The sequence below is a fragment of the Chinchilla lanigera genome, unplaced genomic scaffold, assembly GCF_000276665.1.
Source record: "Chinchilla lanigera isolate Chin_1 unplaced genomic scaffold, ChiLan1.0 scaffold00048, whole genome shotgun sequence".
Lineage (NCBI taxonomy): Eukaryota > Metazoa > Chordata > Mammalia > Rodentia > Chinchillidae > Chinchilla > Chinchilla lanigera.
The window spans coordinates 2,177,695-2,198,948 of record NW_004955449.1 but is presented as its reverse complement, the minus strand read 5'-3'; the positions used below and the strand labels follow the sequence as shown (position 1 = coordinate 2,198,948).

Here is a 21,254-nt window from a genome sequence, read left to right as displayed (position 1 = left end):
CTTGCACTTGCCAGGCAGGTGCTTTTGCCGCTGAGCTAAGTCCCCAGCCCCCAATGTCCCCAATTTAAACATGAAGTGTAATGGTAAATTTAACGTTACATTTAATGTTAAATTTAAATATGAACGTTGAATATTAAAAATATGAATATTTAGGTCAGGGTGGAAATAATCTTTCCTAAAAGCAAGATACCACTGCTTACAAGACTCCTAGGTGGGATGTGGATAGGACTTTGGCAAAGCCGTCATCAGCCCTCAGAGCAATGCTGTTCCCTGCAAGCACTGTCTTTCCCTTGGCTGGGGAACGCCAACGGCCCAAGCCTTCCCTAAGTCTCCAAAGCACTTGTTCCCAACCACATAGAGCTTTCTGTGAATAAAGAGCATGTTCATCTCTGTTCATCCTAGAAAAACTAGGCATGGAAGTAAGTAGTTATTAAAATATCTTATCCTGTGGGACCAATTCAGAGAGTAGAGAAACTAGTTTTCTCAGTCTCTGGACTCCTAGGGCTTCCCTTCTACGAAAAGGATGATGTGAGAGCTAGAGGTAAATTGCCTTGAATTTGGGAAGAGAATTCAGGTTTAGTCAAATCAGGTTTTCTAGGTGAATTCAAGGTTCTCAGACTAAGGGTGCCTTAATGGTTGAGTGCCTGAGGCCATGGATTCGATCCCCAGGGCTGCAAACTAAAAGAAAAAGATTCACTTTTCAGAGCTTGTTTCCTCTGATTAGGATCCTGATTTCCAGGTGAGGACAATGCTTTTCACAATGCCTTGCATTCGGGAGGAGAAGACCTTTGCACGCATTGCATTGCTTTGGTTCTTGTGCTCATCCCTGTCCCTCCAGGCCTGAGCCTTTCCTGAGCCACCAGCGCTGTAAAGTTGGAATTGGCTCGCAGTCCTTTCCCTGTGTTCTTCAGTCTTCTGCATTCAATGCTTGCTAAATAAATATCTCTCAACATCAAGGGACAGAGAAGCGGTGTTCTGAGTCACGCTCCCCTCTCCTAGAAAGGAAACCATGAAAAACCATGCTGCTGAAGCCCTGTTGAAGGTGCCATGGGACATGTTTACCGCACGGGGCGCAGGGCCCTCCGCTGCCAGCTGGTTCTTGGCCAGGGTGTCAGGCAGTGTGGTGGCTGGATAGGCTTGTGGACTGTCTCCAGCTCCCTGAGGGGCAGATACTAACCTTCTAAGCCTCTGTTTATTGGCATAGTCTTGCAGCCTTCCAAGGGCTTAGTCCTTGCTTATCTTCCACTCTGAGGCCTCAGTGGTTGAAAGGAATTTACTTCACAACAAGTACTTTGAGCCGAGCTTCTCCCCCGTCAGCGTGCTGCCATTTGCTGTGCTGCAGGGGGCTGAACCTTACCTGTAGCTCCTCCTCTGGCTTGCTGAAGTGTTCCTTTGAGGACAGTCCTTGTAGGAAGTGTGATGCAGGGGTGAGTCTTCAGTAGAGTGCTGGCCAAACCTTCTGATCATTCTGCTGACACATCCTCACGAAGTATCTGCTTTTCACTCGGGGCTGGGCTTGCTTTTGTGCCCAATAGGACAAGTGCCCCAGGGCCCTTGTCCCTATGACAGCTTACAGTTAAGTGAGGGCATTGTGACTAACCCAAACAGCCTGGAAGAGAACAAGTTTTAGTGTTAAATTGTGTTGTCTAAAATTAGTAGAGTACCAGTGTTTATCCTCATGCTTAAGGGCTTGACTTCTGCAGCTCTACTCCCTCGACATTTTTTTAAGCAGAAATGTTAGTAGAAAGAAAATTATTTTTTAAAAATCCTCATTATACTGTTATTTGACTCTTTTTACCCATTCACTGCTTTGTTAGACTTTTATTTAGGACCTATTTCATCATTCCAGCCCCTGTCGATGGTTGCAACTCCAGGATGGTTTCAAAGACCCATCCACAATGGTCTGTATCCCTCAAAGAGTTCACAGTGTAGTGAGAGCCACCGGTGCATAATCAGCGAGGATCCAGTGTGACAGATGCCACCTAGAGCACAGAGGGTGTAGGAGCACAAGGAGAGGGGATGCCAAATCTAGTACTGAAAAACTTTCTAAAAGCTGTCCATGGGCCCCCCTGTCTTCTCTTGTTCCTGACAGACAGCTTCCCCACTTTCAGACTTCCCTTGCCATCCACCATCCTCCGATGCACAATCCGTGGTACTCAGGGAAAAGCTTGCTCCTTAGATCAGTTTATCTGCTGCATCTTTTAAAGCCCAGCATCTTTTTCCAAGAAATACTGAAGGCCATGCATTCATTTCAGATACCCAATAATTTTCGAAAAGCCCATTTCGGTTTCCTAGCCTGTTCATCTCTACAGCTGGGAGTTGTGTGTGTCAGTGTCGCTCCAGATAGGCCGATGAAGACCAGCAGCTGACTGTCCATGTTGGTCAAGGTTGGCTCTCACACAGGGAACTCGGTTGGCCCTCTTTAGACTGTAGACTTTCAAAGGCAGGGACCACCAGTGCCCTGAACATATAGTTTCATTCTTTCTTTTTCCCTTTTTCTTTTTCTTTTTTCTTTATTGTAGTGTTGGAGGTTGAACCCAGGGTCTCACACATGCTAGGCAAATGTTGTACCTCTGAGCTACACCCCCAGCTCCAGTGAACATATAATTTCTTTAGTACTCAGAATGCAGAGGGGAATTTATAGAATGGTTCTGGTGATAATGATGATAAAGATGATGATGATGGTGAAACCTAAGTAATATCAGTACTTTGGGCATGAATTTTGTTATTTATTTGTTTGTTTGTCTTGGTCGTGCTGGGACCCTAGAGCCTCATGTATGCTCCATAAGTGCTCTACCACTGAACTACATTTCCATGCCCCTGACAGGAATACTGAGTATCCACATATGGTTAGCGTCATGTTGGGAAATATTCTTTTCATTTTTATACTTTTTCATGTCTATACTGCCAATTTTATATATAGATATTTATATATTGTGTATCATTTCCTTTGCATATATATCATTCATCTTCCTAGGTAAAAATACTTTATATCCTTTTTCATAATGTAAAAATGAGGTCAGTAAGTCATGAAAATTTTGACCAAGTGTCTTCCAAAAGTAGCAGAATTTGGTCTTCTAAAATCTATCCTCAAACTGCATGGCCATTGGAGTATCTTCTCAGCACAACAGCAGCCAGGGTTAGAGGAATCAGCCCTTGGGTGTGACCTCAGCGCAGGTGCTGTCTGCCACTTCGCCACCCCAGGCCGTGTGCTGCAGGGAGGGAGCTGCAGGAGCCTGACCAGAGTCACCAGCAGTAGTAAGAAGCAGCGTGGATGAACATCCAAAGGGTCATGCCGGTAGCTTGCTCCGGAACAGTGTTAGTGGGAAACAGGAGGGGGAAAGTCTCTAAGAACTCCATCTTTTCCAGCGGGGAAAAAAGAGCATAGGGACTTTCTCTTTCTTTCTAGGGACCTTTTCTTTCTTTCTTGGGACCAGGGCCAGGCATAAGAGGCCTTGTATAGGTCACCCTTCACCTACTCTCATTTGCCGTGGTCCACATTTTCCAGTCGGCAGAGTTGATTAGAAAGATACTCATGACTATAAGGGTAGCACCAAAGCAAGTGGCATTAAAAGCAAAGGCATCTTTCTCCCTGAGTAAAATCAAAGTTTCAAGATTTTTCAGAAAAGCAGCTCCAGAATCAGATCGCCTCCAGCCCTAGACACTTGTCTCCTTTGAGACGCTGATGTATCTTTGCGCTATTATCCACAGACTCCCTTACCGGAACAAGAAGGCCCAACTGTTGGGACAGTGGGGACTTTTGAGCTGATGAGCTCCAAAGACTTGGCGTACCAGATGACACTTTATGATTGGGAACTCTTCAACTGTGTGCACGAGGTGAGCTGCCCAGTCAGGTGCCGTAGGAGGGACAATAGCAGTTGCGAATGAACCCTGCTGGCCCTGCTGAACTGTAACTGTCACCATGTGCTGCCATATGGAAAACATATGCAAGGATTTTTTTTTTCATATTGAGTTGATTAGCAAAGCCTGTTATAAAGTCTTTGAGTGTTAAAGCAACATCCTTACGGTGCTATGCTATGCCACGAGTGCTCTCTCTTCCTGAGTACAGTGAGCCAATAAACCCTAGTTAGCATTTATATAGTTACCGAGCCTCATGGAAGCCCTTCAGCTCTGTAGGACAAGCTATATCCAGGTCAAGGATGGAATTCACATTTGCAACCGGGCTGGTGTTTTGATTTAAAACCCAACAAATATGTGAAATTGTTTTTTTTTCCTTTCTGTTCTAGCTGGAGCTAATCTATCACACATTTGGAAGGCATAATTTTAAAAAGACCACAGCAAACTTGGACTTGTTCCTGAGGAGATTTAATGAAATTCAGTTTTGGGTTGTCACTGAGATCTGCCTTTGTTCCCAGCTCAGCAAGCGTGTTCAGCTCCTAAAGAAATTTATTAAGATAGCAGCCCAGTAAGTATGGAAGAGAAAAACCTGAGCTGTGTTTTCCTTTTGTTTTCTTAGACTACACCTTAAAAAAGAAAGCAGGAAACAGGAACTACTCAGGCACAAAGACCAGCCACAGTGGCTCATGAATCATTGAATTCTTGTAAGAGATGAATTTCTTCTACCTTTTGTTATATTTGACATCAATATGTAAATTAATATCTTGCAGGACTGATGCTAGATTCAAAACCATGACTTTCTTTTTGCTTGGAACCACTCGATTTTTTTTTTCTTCCTTTGGTTTAGTCTTTCCACAAAGTTGTGTTGGGGCAAAGTTGTATAAGCTCAGGAAGCTGATGGCTGTCCAGCATAGCACGTTCTAACCAGTAGAGGGCAGTAGAATATGCTGGAACAACAGCACATCCAGCTCAGCCAAAATAAAATCAGTAAAATGCATAAAGGCGAGCTAACCTGGTACAAGAAAATCATCTCCATAAACATCAGAAAAAGCAAGCATCTTATACATATTCTATTTAACAGCACTTCATGGGAAGCAATTTATTTCCTGTGGGGGCCAGTTAGATCTCTCCCTGACATGAATTTAATCTTCTCCTGCTATTTAGATATGCCTGACAACCTCCTGTTTACTTCCATGTTTTTGGTATCACCACAGTGCTAAAAATAAAAGGCTAAATTTGGCCTGTGGCTGTGAGACTCCTTTCCTTTCTAAAGGCAGGGAGCTGGAGCACAGGAAGGTTGGGAGAACAAGTAACCCCAGCCAGGCAATTTTCTTGAGCCAGTTTAGAGCCCATGTGGAGTTTCATTTCCAGGGCTAAACAAAGAAATAAAGGTTGCTTGATGTTTAATAGCTATCAGCTTGCCAAATGCCCTGAGTTATTTTGCCAGAATTTTTAGGGTTTGATGGAATACCAAATCCCTTGGGTCCAAATTCTGCTACCTCTTCTTTGGGAAAAGCTGGCTACTTGAAGAGAAAGAGTTAGCTTCTGGTCAAACATTCCATATGCATCGCTGGTGCAGAGATAGCTGCCTTCCCTAGAAGTGTGAACAACCTGATTGCAAAGAACAAATGCCTTCAGTGTCTGGAATGAGTGGATTATGGAAACTATGACAGTGTGCTTTCCCAACACAAGGAACACATTCTCTCTTCACCTTGGCCTGGATGCTAAATGAGGAGGAGAAAGAAAGCCTTTTTCAGCTAACTCCTGTGATTTTTATACAGGCAGCGTAGAAGCCTAGCATGAAAACTTCTGGGATTTTTAAAAATGGATTTGCCTTTCTTACTCTTTTCCTTCTGGTTATGTGAGTAGGCACACTTCGCCTTTGGTATAAATTGGTTTATATTATCTAGTCATTATTAAGCCCTGCGCTGAGCTTGCTGTCCCAGGATGGAGCTACTCATACAGTCCAGCTGGAGATTGCGGACTTTCATAACTCTGCGGCCTATAAGAACGTGATGGAAATCTAGTGACATCTGTTTAAACTTGATGTTTTTAGGGAACTGCAACATATGCTATTCAAGCCCTTGGACTGGTGTTGTTATCCTTTGTTTGCGTGCAAGGAAACTGAGGCACACAGACATCTCATGATTTCACTTAAGTGATAAAGTTAGTTGGTCACACAACAGTGACCACTGGTCTACAGCCTTGCACTTATTCTTCCAAGATCATGTGCATAAGACAAAGGCAAAAAAAAAAAAAAATGTGTGTGATCACACTTGCTGCCTGCAGCCTTGGTGTCTCCCAGTTACCTTTCAGCCCCTGAGATGACCAGTGAGCCACTGTCCCAGCCCCAGAAAGGCCTTGCTTGCTTCCTACAGATGGGCCAGATACACCGGGGCTTCTGGGGAACATATTTCCCCATTTCCACATGGACCGCAGAAGAACTCCTCATTGAGACCTTTGCAAGGAGAACATGGGTAGCAAATGCAACCATTTATTAGCCTTTTGCAAAAATGTAGACAGGATTTGGTGATGGCGTAGTCCACTTAGATAACTCTGTGAGTTAAGGTGAAGGGTTATGCCTGTTGCAAAAGGAATTCTGTCCTTTTTCAGGAACCTAGGATAAAGAAGTTAGGGGTTCCTTACCTGGGCTAGACTTTAGCATTCTGCTAAGAAATTCTGACCTTGATCTACATGTTGTGTTCCTATATATGAGTTCATAAAAGCTAGTAGTTGCATAAGTGCAAATTCAAAGTGATGAGCTTTGGGCTGGGCATGGTGGTGTACCCCAGCATTTGGAAGACTGAGGCAGGAGGATCGCCACAAGTTCAAGGCCAGCTTGGACTACAAAGTGAGACCTTCACCACCACCCCCCAAAAATGATCGGCTTTGTCAGTGTCTGTAAAACACAGAAAGTTTGGTTATTTTGTTATCCATTGTTTAGACTATTTCTGTTTTGAATCTTGAGATTAAGTGTGCAACCCAGGAATCATGCTTGTGAGTTGCTATTTTTTAACAAATCAGAAGTATTTGTATAGCAGGTAGGAACCAGGGCAGCAGCATCATGAAGTCCTTAGTTCTCCTCAAGCTGCTGGGAGAGCGTCCACCTCTAGGGTAAAGGGCTGAAAGTTCCCAAAGATATTTTGCTTTCTCTCTTCTTGTCCCGTGGGATGGTTCCCTCCAGGTCTAATACGGCTTTTACCAAGTGTGAGATTATAGAAACAACCCCTGGGGGAGGTGTCTTTAAATTACTTGTCAAAACCCAATCTCGATGGCCAAAATCATCAACTTTCTAAAATGACAGTGAGAAATCAAACAGCCGAACACGGTTACTCGAGCGGAACTTATACGTGCATTAAATCTATCATTGCCTGTTCACATGGAGGAGTCCTGACGAATATTAATGACTGTCAGGAAATAGAACTCTAACTTTTTTTTTCTAAAAATCTCTCAAAAGTAGCATTTTACTCAAACACGCTGCTCTTGTGTTTCAGCTGTAAGGAGTACAAAAATCTGAACTCTTTTTTTGCCATCGTCATGGGACTGAGTAACGTTGCCGTGAGCCGCTTAGCACTCACGTGGGAGGTAAGCTTCAGCGGAGATCCCGCTGTGACTTTTGCCTTAAGAAGAAAAACACAGGCTCACCGGTGGGCTTTTCTGTAGAAATATCACTCACACTGGTCTAACAATGGAAAAGGTGGGACACTTGGAGAGAAGTGACCTGTCTCCTTTTTCCCATTGCTTTAGAGTGAGAATTTTAAAAAGATTTTGTCTTTGTGTGTGTGTGTGTGTGTGTGTGTGTGTGTGTGTGTGTGTGTGTGTGTTGGGGGTGTTGTAGGGCTGTCTGGGGATCTCAGTTTCTCCATACGCATAATGTAAATAATAATAAATGCAGTTCCTAGATGTGACATAAAGGACCAACATCACTTGGATGCCTGCAAAAGTTTTGCTCATAGATTTTATTGCTCTCGGAAATGTCTGCTTTATTGCTTTTGCACTACACCTTACCTCTGATTGAAAGAGGACAGAAGATCCATTTTTATCCCAGTAGTCATCTTCCTCCTGGGAGGAAGAGTCCAGAAGCCAACTGTTTGGAGCAGCTCAGTACTAAGTGTCTCTTAACCACCTGGCAGGCTTCTCTCTCTGCAGAGGAACAACAGTTGGCTGGAATTCTGTTTGAGGCAAAAGTTGTGCAGGTGTGTTGTGAAGTTCTGTAAGATGAGTGGTTTGTTGATAGTGGATTATTCAAACGGGAAAACATCTCCATTTAGCATTAGTTTAGAACTCAAACTGTGCCTGACCTCTTACATGTGGCATATAGTTGAAGAAATACTACTCTGTAATAGAACATACACACAAAAATAGACTCCTACTAAAAATAAAAAAGTATGTGGGACACAGAAAAGAGGGCAAGGAGTATATAATACAGACTCAGTTTGCACCGATGCATACAGGCAGCTGTTTGCATCTCTAATGTTTCTCGTGAAATGATCTTCGTGCTTCTTTCCTGAAACTATTTTCTTTCTGTCCCTCTTAAACGTTTCCATTGTTTATAGGGCAGGTCCTCACAAGTCCTTCTGTCTTGGGTTTCTCTTAAAATTCCAGGCAGATGCAGCACACAGCAGCTCATCCCCTGAATATAGGAATGAGGGAGTTGGTGAGGCCTGTGTGCCATGCAGGGGCAAAAGGACAGAGTGAGAGCTGCCAGTAAACCTAGGCTCCGAAGCCCCTGTCTTATAGCCCAAGGCTCTGGAATTTCTGGAGACTTCGGATTTCCCCTCAGAGGGTTTGCTTTCCCTCAGCCTGCTTCCCATGTCTAAGGCCCCCACAGAGTCCAAACAAGTTGGTTGGGGAAAATGGATGGATCCAGGGAAGCCAGGGGTAGGTCTCATGTAGCAGCAGCCAGAATAATGAGACCACAGCACACAGGAAATACTATCCAAGTCCCTTCTCCTGTGCTAAGGAGAAAAATGGGAGACTGCTTGGGACAGGGCAGGCAGCAAAAGACAGAGCTAATTGGCCGGTTTGCAGTCAGTGAAAGGCAATTGCTAATTGGCCGGCCCTACAGTTTCTCTGGGGATTGGAGTACTGAGTCTGTGAGCATCATGTCCATCATTGTATGTGGCTGACAAGAGAAGATTAGCCTTTCATCATTCATAAACCTCTATTTTTTAAGGCGAAATGTAATCATGTAATCCTGCAGGGAGAGCTTTCATGCACGAGCATCTTTGATTTGGGTTTCTCTCCCTGTATTTGTTGAGAACCCCCCAGTGGCTTCCCCTACGACTCCAGCGAGTGGCATGGTGGCCGCATGTGCAGTGTAAGGAATGGCCATGAGTGCAAGGAATTATAGAACGTGTGTGAAACAGTCAAAGAGCAGGAACAGAAAGTCAAGCTAAGCCACATGGAAACAGAGTGGGTTCTCAGTACAAGGGAAGACCGACCTGAAGTGCAGCAAATGGGAGTGTAGTCTGGAGAAGTCTCTCAGCCTCAGCTCTGGTGATATGGGGCAGGACAGGCCTTGTCATGGAGGATTGTTCTGTATCTTGTTGGATACTTAGCAGCTTCTCTGACCTCTACCCACTGTATTTCAGTAGCTCATCTTACCTTATCCCGCCCCACTTGTGACCACACAGATACCTGCAGATAGTACTAAATGTCCCTTGGGTGGGCAGAATGGCCACTGCTGGGGCACTGTTCTTGAAGCCTAGAGTGTGGATGGATAGTAAGATTAAGAAGCACAATATTTCTTATTAGCATGTGTCCTGCTGCCTCGGACCTGTCAAACAGCGAAGTGACGAGAACTAGGATGACAGGGATCCAACTAAAACTGGACTAGGCTCACAGACATCTGGCTCTAACCAAATGTGGTCTAATTTTAAGAATGGACTGTGGCTATGGAAAGCTACCACCTGATGTGGTGACGTGGCTATTCCAGGTGGGGTCTGTGCATCTCTCAAAGCCCCCTGCTCTTGCCAGCCCTCTGAAGAGCCCTCTAAGTAAGGATGCCTGGTTTCCCTGAAACCTAACTGGAGAAGGAGCACTGGGGAAATGGGTATCAGGCTGTATAGGAGATCATTTCTAGAAACCAAGTAAGATTTTTATAGATTTTTAAGTGGAAATATGACAACCTGGTTCAGACATGGAGAGGAAAAGGTGAAAGGAGCTTCCGGAAGATCACAGGGGCTTAACTGGTGAATCTCATGTTGGGTACGTGTCACTAGGAAGAGCAGAGCAGAGGCGAGCTGAGGCTCTTTGGGTGCTGGGACTTGGAAATGTTTCCACGGTTCTGAGGTGGGAAACACAGCTTGCTGTCCCATCTTGGTTTGGTCCTGTCGGCAGTCAGAAGTTCAGGTTTCCTAAAAACTCAGAACCTCAGCAAAATGAGAAGTCATGCATTGCACTGAGACTGGAGTAGAGCTGCAGGCGCAGTGGGGGGCCTGGGGTCTGTGCCAGCCTAGAAATGGGAAATGGGTGTACTGGGCACCACCAAAGTTTATGTGATAGCAAGGCAGAGAAATCACCTGGGAGAAATGCTCATGTGGAAAAGCACAGAACGTGGAATAGAAGTGGTAGAAAATGAAGGAAGTGATATGCATCACAGGGGCTGTGCTCATAGTCAGCTCTCTGACTTTGGACCTGTCATTTAAACAGTAAAACTTCATTTGTTCCATCTGCAAAACACAAGTTTAAGGTATTCCAGTGAATATTTATTAAGCCCCTGCAGTATATCCAACCACTCTTTCAGGCACTGAGAAAACAGCAGTAAACAAAACTAATAAAATCCCTCTTCTCATGCAACTTACTTTGTAAGAGAGAAGGAGGGTTGTTTCTAAAACTCTTTTAATCCTAATTACTCTGTGATCTAAATTTTGAACTGTAAAAATTGGAGAGTTAAAAAGAGGGTGAAGGTCCAGGCCACTTGTATTCTGGGGAACAGCCTTCTCTAAGAATCATCCAGGTTAGAAAATATTATAAAAGCAGTAAGATCAAAGCATTTGTAGTTACTTTTGGTTCAAGTAAGTTAAGACTAACAAAGGCAAGCTCTCTATCTTCCAGAGCCTCACCCTCACATGATGGGATAGCTTACAGTCCAGTCTGTCTCCACGATGTTTGATTTAGAGCCAAAAGAAATACATTTCCCCCTGAAATGGTAACCCCTGATACATATCCAGGTATTGAACCTGACATATGCATGTGGCATTTTCATTTCATTAACAGAAACTGCCGAGCAAGTTCAAGAAGTTCTATGCAGAGTTTGAAAGTTTAATGGTAAGTGACAGTGGCTCCTTTATTCTGTTCACTGTCTGCATTAATCCAATTTCTGATGAGCTGAATTGAAATTCTCATTTCGGAAATTTTATCTGCCCTTGTATGACTTTAAGAAGTTTATGATCCCTTTTAGTGCTGCTAAAACAAGCATGTCTGACTAATGAATGGCACCCTCAGGAACTAACTTAAAGAGGACTTATGTCCCGCATAAGGTCAATTTGTGTAACTAAGAAAAGCAGTGTAATAGGGTCCTTGTTATCTAGCCAGGTGGCTGTGTTGGAATCTGCAGTTTCCTTAGCTTCCTAAAATTACTTTTTCCCACTGCCGGGGAGGTGTTAACAGAAAGGAATGATGGGATGGCTTCAGCAGGCGAGTCAGAACCGGTAGTGCAGGGCAGCGGGGTGAGTCAGGCTCCCAGAAAGAGGCCTGAGGAAGGGGAGTCTGCCTGAGATTTCTTTCACACGTTTCATATTTGCTTTTAAAGGGCCCTCTCCCCTGGGCCCTGAGGCAAATCCTCCTTTCCAACCGGGATGGAAACAGAAAGCAAACTACCGCCATGCCCTATGTGAAGTTTTTTTCTGAAAAAACACAAATGAATCTGTTCCTTTACTTCTGTCTTCCTTTTGTAGTTACCTTCAGTTCAAAACTACACGGTTGTGAAATATCAAAGCTGTGTGTGCCTGGAAGTAAAAGGGGTGTCCTGTGTGCTACCCATCACTGACCAGCATCTATCTCTCTGTCTCTCCTAAGGATCCTTCAAGAAACCACAGGGCCTACAGGCTGACAGCAGCCAAGCTGGAGCCTCCTCTCATCCCCTTCATGCCTTTGCTCATCAAAGGTAATGGGAGAATGTGTGGGCCAGGCAGGTACGCGCGTATTTGGGGAAGAAAGATAAACAGTACCCTGTTTCTTTGGGAAACACATCCCGCCACTGTAACCTCCTCTCAGCCTTCAGCACTGTAACCTCCTCTCAGCCCTGATTTTTTTAGAGGCTTGGAGAATGATTAGAAGAGCAAGGATCCATGATCTAGAAGCCTTGTTAGTGAAACAGAGGGTAAATTTAGAAATTTTACTAATCTCAGGTAAAGTGATTTAGAAAGTTAAACACCTTACATAAAGGGAACTATTATCAGCTTTTTCAGCTGCAATGTTATGCAAATCTGCCTGCATAATCTAATGGTGCTATTGTGCTTTCTTAGTATGACATATTTCGGTTAGTGATTAGAATGTGGCTTTTATTTCTTTACAGATATGACATTTACTCATGAGGGGAACAAGACGTTCATTGACAATCTAGTAAACTTTGAAAAAATGGTAGGTGCAGTATTATAACATTAACCGTAATGTTTTTTAAAATAAAATTTGCATTTATACTAATAAAGGAAGTAAATTTCCATATATGCTGCCATGTTAAAAAGGTAGTTACAAACATAAAGGAGTTGTGAACTATTTGGTTCAAATTGGCTACCTATTTTATTCTGTCAGGTCTCTTTTGTGAAACTGAATAGTATTTGTGCTGTGGTTCACAGCAGCAGCTAGCTTTTGTGTTGTGTATTGCTATCCTTGGCTGCCTGTTGCTAAAATGCACAAATGTTCCAGAGTGACTTCGGTGTTGTTTTGTTGTAAGGTTTGTGGAGCTAGACTGCCCCAGGATGCCTTTGAAATGTTTATCTGCCGAGCCTGAGTTCAGTGCATGTAGGTAAAAGGCTCTATAGCATGCCTTGAGTATGAAGCATCCGTCTAAATGTGTATTGCTTATCCCAGTAAAGTTCATCCAGGTTTGGAGAGGGAACTTGAATAATAAAAAATTAAATAAAAAATATAGAACAGTCACATATGTATTCAATACATATTCACTATTGTCTAGCCACCCTCCTCCATCCTGGCCAGCAAAACAGAGTATAATTTGGCATGGTTACTTTGCGGTTTATTTCTTATCATCCATGAAGCAATAAAGCAGATCATGCCAAAATCTTTCTTTATCTGCTGGTGCACATGAATGGAATGCTCCATTGTCTGTGAATCTCTGGCTGCAACCTGGCTGGCTAGAGTGGTGCAGCATTTTATCTCCACGAGGGTGAGCATTTGCCCAGGGTTACGACTTACAATGTGAATGTGGAACTTAAGAGAGTGCATGAGACGCAGAGTTTGGGACACAGGAAGTTCAGTACTAGGGTTCATCACTTTCTAGTTTTGTCCTTTTGCTTCTCTGTGGGTCAGTGTCCCCAACAGAAAATGAGGATCTTGCCTTCTCTGTCTCTGTGTTAAGGTAGCTCCATGGTACATGGCCTAATGTGCAATGGGATCCTTACTGGAAAATTATAATTCCAGTTGTTTAGAACCCTTACTGGAAAACTGTAATTCCAGGTGTTTCTTAAAGTCAAAGTAGGATGCATGACTCCGGGAGGATTTGAAACACCCTGCATAATTCTATAAGAATCAGCACCATTCTGTCTTCGGAATGAGTTTACGGCCAAGCCCAGCCTGATGAGGAAGTACAACTTCTGCTAGAAACTAGATTTCTATGTCTTCAGCTTCTTAGAGCATAGTTTGAGTACACATTTCTCAAAGACACTCTATATCAGAGGGCAGGTAGCTCCTTAGCAATTTTCCTCCTCAACTCCCACTCCAAAGGCATGACATGAATATCTCCATCACTGTGTCAGTTTAATGTTTTTTTTGATCAAAGTACAAAAGATAATTCTTGCTCACTTATTAGTACGGAGGATTAAATAATTTCCCCACAGTCTCAAAAGCAAATTCTATGTTTCCAAAATGAAAGGCTTAACAAAGGAGTCAAGTATCTTCTGAGTCACTTATCCAGAAAGGCAAACTGAAGTGTGGCTGAGCCAACCTCCGAATGATAAAATGAACGTGTGCACAGAGGTGTAAAAGTCAGGGTTTCCTGAAGAGTTGACTGGGCTTTAGAACTTTGATTACTAAAGTTAACAGCAAACAAGAACAGTGAGGAACACCAAAGCAGCCATCTGTCAGAGAGGCTAATAGGTGTTCATCTGGGCTTCCAGACCTGCGGGTTCCACCCATAACCTGCAAAGGAAAAGTTAAGATGGCATTCAGTGGGTGCCAGGAGAGTGTACCCTCCCCGTTTCTGTGTTTTCTGTCCATAGCAATCTGTTCCTCTGTGCCCGGCAGAGGAATGCTCTTTATACCTGCTCATCCACTTTTGCTTCACAGCAACTGAATAGTTAGGTAGTATTTCGGCTACAATCAGGGAGCCCTGAATTAATGAAGAGTTGAGAAAGAAAAGTTTATTTCTCATTTAGAAATCTAAGTGGGCTTGGCATGTTGGCCCCAAGAAGCAATCACAGGTCCAGGCTTCTCTCTTTCCATGTCATCTGGCCCATGATGACCCACCACCACTGTATCCCCATCCCAGCGACAGGAAGTGGAAAAGAGAGGACAAAGGTGCTCTTCCCACTAAGGATAAGAAGTTGCATTTACCACTTGCCTCCCATAGACTGGTCAGAAATGGAGTGGCCTGAAAGGAAGGCTGGAAAATGTAGTCTTCTCCTGGCTACCCATGTGCACCACTAAAAAGGAAGGCATTCCCCACGAAGAGGAGGGGACAAGGGAAGTTGGAAGAGTACTTTAGTCTTTTGCTTCCACAATTATATACATTTTATTTCATTTGATAGATCATACCACGAGACAGTTTGTTTTCAGACGTGCTCCTCCATGAGTTAGATGTTACTAGAAAATGAAATGGAATCTCAAAGAGATTTCATTACGTGTTCTAAGTCTGGCTTTGCTCAGTCTGGCACTATTAAGCTTTCTAGCATCTTCTCCCACAAACTAGTGAACCCCTCCCCTGTATCACCCGTACTGCCACCAGTGGCTGCTGGTCCTGGGAAAGGACACCTCTTCCTTTGCGGGTTGATGTCGATGCCCCTTCTTAGCCATCCATCAGCCAGGTGACAAGTGTGAGGCTGCTGGGCTGTGTCCCCGGGGAGATCCTGCCAGGGGTGGGAGTCACCAGGGCAGCCAGGAACTCCGAAGCCTTTTCTTGGTGGCCTCACTGCACAGTCATGGAAAACCACCATGCCAACCCTAAGTATTTTTATTTTGAGCATCTCCACCCTTGAGGTATGAAATGAGGATTAGAGAATTTGTTGCATATTGCTTTTCAGGATTTATGGGTATGAACAAAAGAGAATTCACACTCTGATCCTTACGCAAAAAAAAAAAAAAAAAAAAAGGCAGACATTCTTTCATTTGGGGGCAACATAAAGGAGTATTCAAAAAATGTTTGAATAAAGCCCTTCATAGCTTTCTATGGCACATATGAATATTTATAACACTTAGAAGGTAGACGAGCAATGGATTAGAGGATAATATGCTGGCCGGCTGCCACTATTCCAGGCTGCATAAAGCGTGCTGATAGGTACAGTTGCTGCGGTCTTAGGAGGCTTCTTCTATTTCAGACATTTTCATCTGTAGGTATATTTATTTATGAATATGATTTTTGGAGTAGGCATTTTGTTTGGAATGAGAACTATAGGGCAACTTCTAGATTTCTGGAAACAATAGCAGAAGCTTATTCATCGAGGAAGAGAAATGTTTTGAATTCTTTTATTTTTGATTCAGTAGGCACATAGTTACATAATTAGCAATAACATGTTTTCTGTCACCAGATCTTCTTATAAGATTCATAGAGGGAGCATTGGCTTGTTACCTTAAGCTATAGCAAGGAGAGTCTCTGTGTAAAAATATAAATGTTCTAGGACACCCACTTTCCAGACCTCTCCAACATGAAGGAAATCTAGGGAGTATAATACTTTGAGAGTTTACTTCTTTATGTACCTTTTCCAGACCAAACTAAATGCGGATTTCCAAAGGGTACATTTCAAAGCAATACAACATGAGAGTCCAGGCAAAGGATTTTGTTGGAGAATACAAAGATATCTAGAAAGTAGCTCTTTTTCTTTAGGAGATTACATGCAGTTGAAAAGATGAAAAAAAATACATATGCTATTAAACATGAAAAACTGCAACAAAGGTTATAAAACTAGGTCACGAGAATATTAAAAGACGCATCAACAGGCAAAATCCAGGAAAGAGAACTTCTTGCGGGTGTATTAATAGAAGACAGAATCATACTATGTACAATAACACAATAAAATCAAGGCTTGCCGAAAACAACCTGGGCTTGTTGCCATAAACACCTGCCCAGCCTCATCTCATACTTAAATTTCCTGTGTGCTCAGTTTATATTGGCAAAACTGATGGCCTCTCTTCTGCTTCTAGCCTCAGGGCTTTTGCACTAGCTGTCACGTTTGCCTGAGACTTTATTATCCCAGTCTTAACTTGTCTGGCTCTTTCTCATGGTTCAGGCCTCAGCTCATGTATTCTTTTCTCCTCCAAGTGTTCTTCCCCAACCACACTTCCAGTGCCATCTCCCCACACCCAGAGTTTTCTGACACATAACCTCACCTTGATGGCTGTTCTCACAAACCAAGATGATCTCCTCTGCTTGCCTCCCCATTGTCCCTACTAAAATGTCAGTGTCCCATACCATCTTGTCTCTTGCATCCATTGATTTTTTTCCAGCACACATAAACATGTCTGACATATTGTAAATATGCAAGAAATATTTGTTGAATAAAAAAACTCCATTTATATCCCATTCTTGGATTTAAGAAGGACAATGCACTGAAGCTTTTTTTTTTTCCTGGTACCAGGAATCAAACTCACAACCTTGCGCTTGCCAGGCAGGCACTGTGCCGCTGAACTAAATCCCCAGCCCCGACACTAAAGCATTTTTAAAGGGTGATTTATAATAAAAATGCAATCCAAAAGTGTTTCCTATTTTGATTAATCAGGGGCTCCTCAAGTATTTTGCAAAACTGGGATGACTTGAGGTGACTTTTCCTTAGTCTTCTGTTCCTAAGTGGCCATTATTCTGTCTCCTTCTTCCCTGTGTGGCTATGTCCATCCTTTAGTATCCTTCTCTGAGTTTAGAGAGGCACATGTGTTGCACACATGCCCGTTCAGGTGCCTGAACCGCCACGTCCCACGGCTACCAAATGTACAGTCATGAGAACATGTTCCTCTGTGACACATGTGTATCTCTGTGTCCTGGGCCCTGTGGCTATTACAGATCTCTAAGCAGGGCCAGGACCCAGCTCCTTCCTCAGCCACAGGTACAGCTGAATGTAAAAACATATTCAGCTCCCAGGTCCTCCTTACCTCTGGTCCCTACCAGGTACTTCTCTTTGGTTCGTATCATGGGCACAATCTTTGTGGAAGACAGACGATGTATTTCTGTGTATTGTGGAAAAAAAGTTTTATCTTGAAGATGTGGAAGTTGGAGTGAAATAATTAAATGTTGTAGACGGAGCTTTATACTAAGCAAAGAGTAACTGATAGAACTCTTTATCTTTGATAGGCATAGAGATGGGGAAAGAGTCAAGTCAGTGGGAGTTGAAATACAAGAAAAGAGAAGGCAATTTGGCAATCATTAAGAACAAGAATGGTCGGTATCATAACCTGTAATCCCAGCTCCTCAGGAGGCTGAAGCAGGAGGATCCCAAGTTCAAGGCCAACTATATTTGAGATCCTATCTCAAAATGAAAAAAAGTTAAAGGGCTGAGGATGTAGCTCAGCGGCAGAGCACCCTGGCTTCCATCCCTAGAAATAAAGGGGGGAAAGTACTTAGACAGCAACAGAAGGAAACACAAAAACCATTCAAGTCAGAAGAGGATGGAGGTGAAGGAGCAGATTCTCAGTGCATCGTTACAAAGAGGCAGAGTAGCCTAAACCAAGAGTGCCGTGCTGGCCACGTCTGAGTGTGACAGCATAAGATGGTGTGGGCAGGATGTTGCCGATCAGAACTTGAAAACTGGGCCCACAAGCCTTCACTTCCTCTGCCTCAGGGAGGCAGGGGCGCTTGGACTGGGCTCAAGAGTCAGCATGGGGCTGGCCAGGACAGCTGGGGACACCAAGTCCTGGTGGGTTAGCAACATGTCTGGGTAAGAGGAATGCTGTCCTGGCCAGCCTGCTCTGAGGCACAGTGCCACAGGAAGGCACAGTTTGAGGACCAGGTACCTGGATGTCAGTGGGTCCCAGGGAATTGCCTGCATCAGCCCCAGAGGCTGCAGCCTCAGCTCTGGGTGCAGGCAGTGCCTGTTCTCCCCTTCTGCTCCGGATGTGTCTTGGTCACTCATTACCTTGAGCCCCAGAAGGGACAGCTGCTGTGAGTCACTGTCTTGTGCTATAAGGAGGAGTTAGATACAGGAGCTTGGCCCAGTGCCCTGAGGCTGCACCTTGGGTCCTCTCTGGGCTTCCCTACACCAGGACTTCTTTGCAGGCCGTCTCTGGGAGCTGTAGGTCAGGAACTGTGGGAACATTAATTTTTGCAAACAAGCTTAGAATTAGACTCAGGAAAAATCAGTGAAGAGGGGACTGCAGTTTGCCTACTAAGCTGTCAGCGCTTCTCGGGGAGCATGTTCTCCTCCCGTTTGCCCTGAATTACCTATTGCTATCACAAGGAGCCAATTGTTAATGAGTGTGTCACAAACTTCAGGTGTGCTAGGATGGGGAAAAAAAAAAAAAAAAAAGACAAGAAGCTCTGCTTTGGAGCGGTCAGGAATTTCTGCCCTAGCCTGGCGTGACAGAGTTGCCTGGCTGGCTCCAGGCAGGCCAACCTGCTCTGGCAGGACCTCCAAGGCCAGGGTGTAATTTTTGGCTCCAGCCCTGGGGTGGCAGTTGGATAATGAAGCCTTGTGTCTCTCTACCCTTCGTTTCAGCTAACCTTGGTGGAAACTCCAATGAATAAACACCTGTCTGCCATCAAAGTCCCAGGTGGGGCTTAAATCTGTGGGAAGACAGACTCTAAGTAGATTTCAGTGGTGATAAATGTAAAATCCTCCACTTTAGTCTATGGAATAATCAACTGCACATTAATAGAGCAGAAGGTGGATTCAAACACCAACTCAATGGAGATGGAGCAGGACAAGAAGTTAATTCACTGTTAGTTCAGCAGACATCAGTAGCCTCCCCAAATTTTTTTAAATTTCTATAGCCTTTGGATGTCTGACATCTGCTAGGTCAAGGAAGGAAGAAAGGAAGATAATTTCCTTGCATGGTGAGCTTTGTTCAACTATAGCATCATACTAGAGACTGCCCAGAAGAGACCCAAAACTGTTTTAGGAAGAATCATTGAAGAAATTGGGGATGGTTGGGCTGAACAAGAAAAGAGCTGGGGTGGAAAGATGTCCATAACAGTTGTCTTTAAGTATTTGAAGAAGTAGCCTCTTGTAGGGCTCCAGAGCTCAGAAGTAGGAACAAAGTAAAGGGAGAAAGACTTTGACTCACAGTCATAAAGAATTTTCTAGTAATCAGACGTGTCTATGAATGAAAGGGGCCATCCTTGGAGGTAATATATTCCTCTTGCCAGATGCATTCCAACAGTGGGAAGCCAATTTTGTTATTGTCTGTCTGACTGTTTGCCATGCTAGGCAAATGCTCTGCCACTGAACCCAGCCGTGGCCTTGCATGGGGTGGGCAAAATGTTCTACCACAGAGCTATATCTCTATCTCTTTATTTCACTTTATTTCACTCTATCACTTTATTTCACTATCTTATTTTATTTTGAGGTATGGTCTCATTGAGTTGCCTAGGCTGGCCTTGAATTTGGTATGCTCCTGACTCAGCCTTCCAGGTACCTGAGATTGTAGGTGTGTGCCCACCACATGTGGCAAGGCAGCTTTTAGGCAGGCTGTGGAAAACATTATGCACCCTGGAGATGGTTCAAGGAAGTGACTTCTGAGGTCCGGGTGCATATTGAATATCCACCATGTCTTGGGTGCAAAAAAGAATGGAGTTAAAATATCAGGTTAACCTTTCTTTGGTCCCCCCGAAAGCATTCTGTAACCATGTAGTGACCAGCAACTGCAAGTGGGGTTCACACATCATTACTAGGAGTTTACACCATTAAACACTATTGTCTGAACCTCACAAAGGATAAGAATGGACCTCATTGTAAAGCCAGATTTGGATTTGGAAGTTAGACTGAAGTTATCTTCGAGTACAATTAAAAAGGATATGTCAAAATTAAAAGCATTGTTAAAATTAATCAAAGATTTAAAAAGGTAGAATGAACTTCGGAACTGGAAATTACTGATTTAAACAATTGTTCTCACATTTTAAACTACATAATGAGCTAAAAATTATGAAGCCTCAGAGTATAGCTGTAAAGAGTGGTATAAAACCAAAGTCAGAATGAAATGTTTTAGCTTTCAAAACTAAAAAGCAGAACAATTACTCCCTACAAAATGGTATAGGAAGAGGTTTCTGACCCCTGCTAATTGTTTTATTATTCTTCAGAGGGGCACACTGGCAGCATTTCCCAGGGTTTTCGGTAATTACACTCCATTCAATATCTGAAGAATTACAATAATTCTACATGGAATATACTTGTGCCCTTCGGATGCAAAGCCTTTAGAGAAGTGAAAAAACAACTTAAAGTAAATTAGCAGGAAAATTATCATAGTTACTGTTTATTTCAGGGCTCCATATATCAGAGGCTAATTATACATTGTATGTTACATTTTCTTGAAGGTATTTGTAATGTATTTCTCATGCTGATCAACAGACAGGCTGGTTTTTAGGATCCTTTATGAAAGTGAAATTCAAACTTTTCCGATTGCCTCTTTGTGTATGAGAAATCATCCAACACAGACACATGTCATTTAGTGCTTGCCAGAGTCCTCAAAACCGTGGTATTCAGCGAGGCATTATGATGCTCACATTTATATGTTTGTAAGGCTCTGACTCTGCTATGATTTTTTTTTTACACTATGTAAGCTTTCTCAAAGTAATTTTCTTATACTTTGGTAAACCAAGAGTCTCACAGAGAAGAAAGCAAGGACTGGAATCTCAGAGCCCTTCAGAAATGGGGGGATCTCTTTTTCTGGGTGAAGCTTTATTAATTTTCTGCGAACAGTACGATTAGTCCACTGTCTTAGTAGGATTCCCCTCAGAGTCGGAGCAGCAAAACGGCACAAGGGCTGGGCCCAGGATGAGGGCGTGCCACCCATTGTTAAAACACCAGGAGCGAAAATGTACATCCTTAGGTCTCACTGGTGTTTTTCCTCAGGGATTA

The 21,254-nt window shown here is 43.5% G+C and overlaps 1 protein-coding gene across 8 annotated transcripts in view; it reads left to right on the top strand.

Annotated features, from left to right (window-relative positions):
- The window catches only part of Rapgef4 (Rap guanine nucleotide exchange factor (GEF) 4), a 281,014-nt gene that overhangs the window by 254,419 nt on the left and 5,341 nt on the right, over positions 1–21,254 (top strand). For all 8 annotated transcript variants that reach the window (XM_005393203.2, XM_005393202.2, XM_013518784.1 and 5 more), the window contains 6 exons: positions 3,712–3,837; positions 4,248–4,426; positions 7,353–7,443; positions 11,080–11,130; positions 11,881–11,968; positions 12,380–12,444. In XM_005393203.2, the coding sequence (XP_005393260.1) occupies positions 3,712–3,837; positions 4,248–4,426; positions 7,353–7,443; positions 11,080–11,130; positions 11,881–11,968; positions 12,380–12,444 (600 nt within the window). The remainder of the gene's footprint in view (positions 1–3,711; positions 3,838–4,247; positions 4,427–7,352; positions 7,444–11,079; positions 11,131–11,880; positions 11,969–12,379; positions 12,445–21,254) is intronic.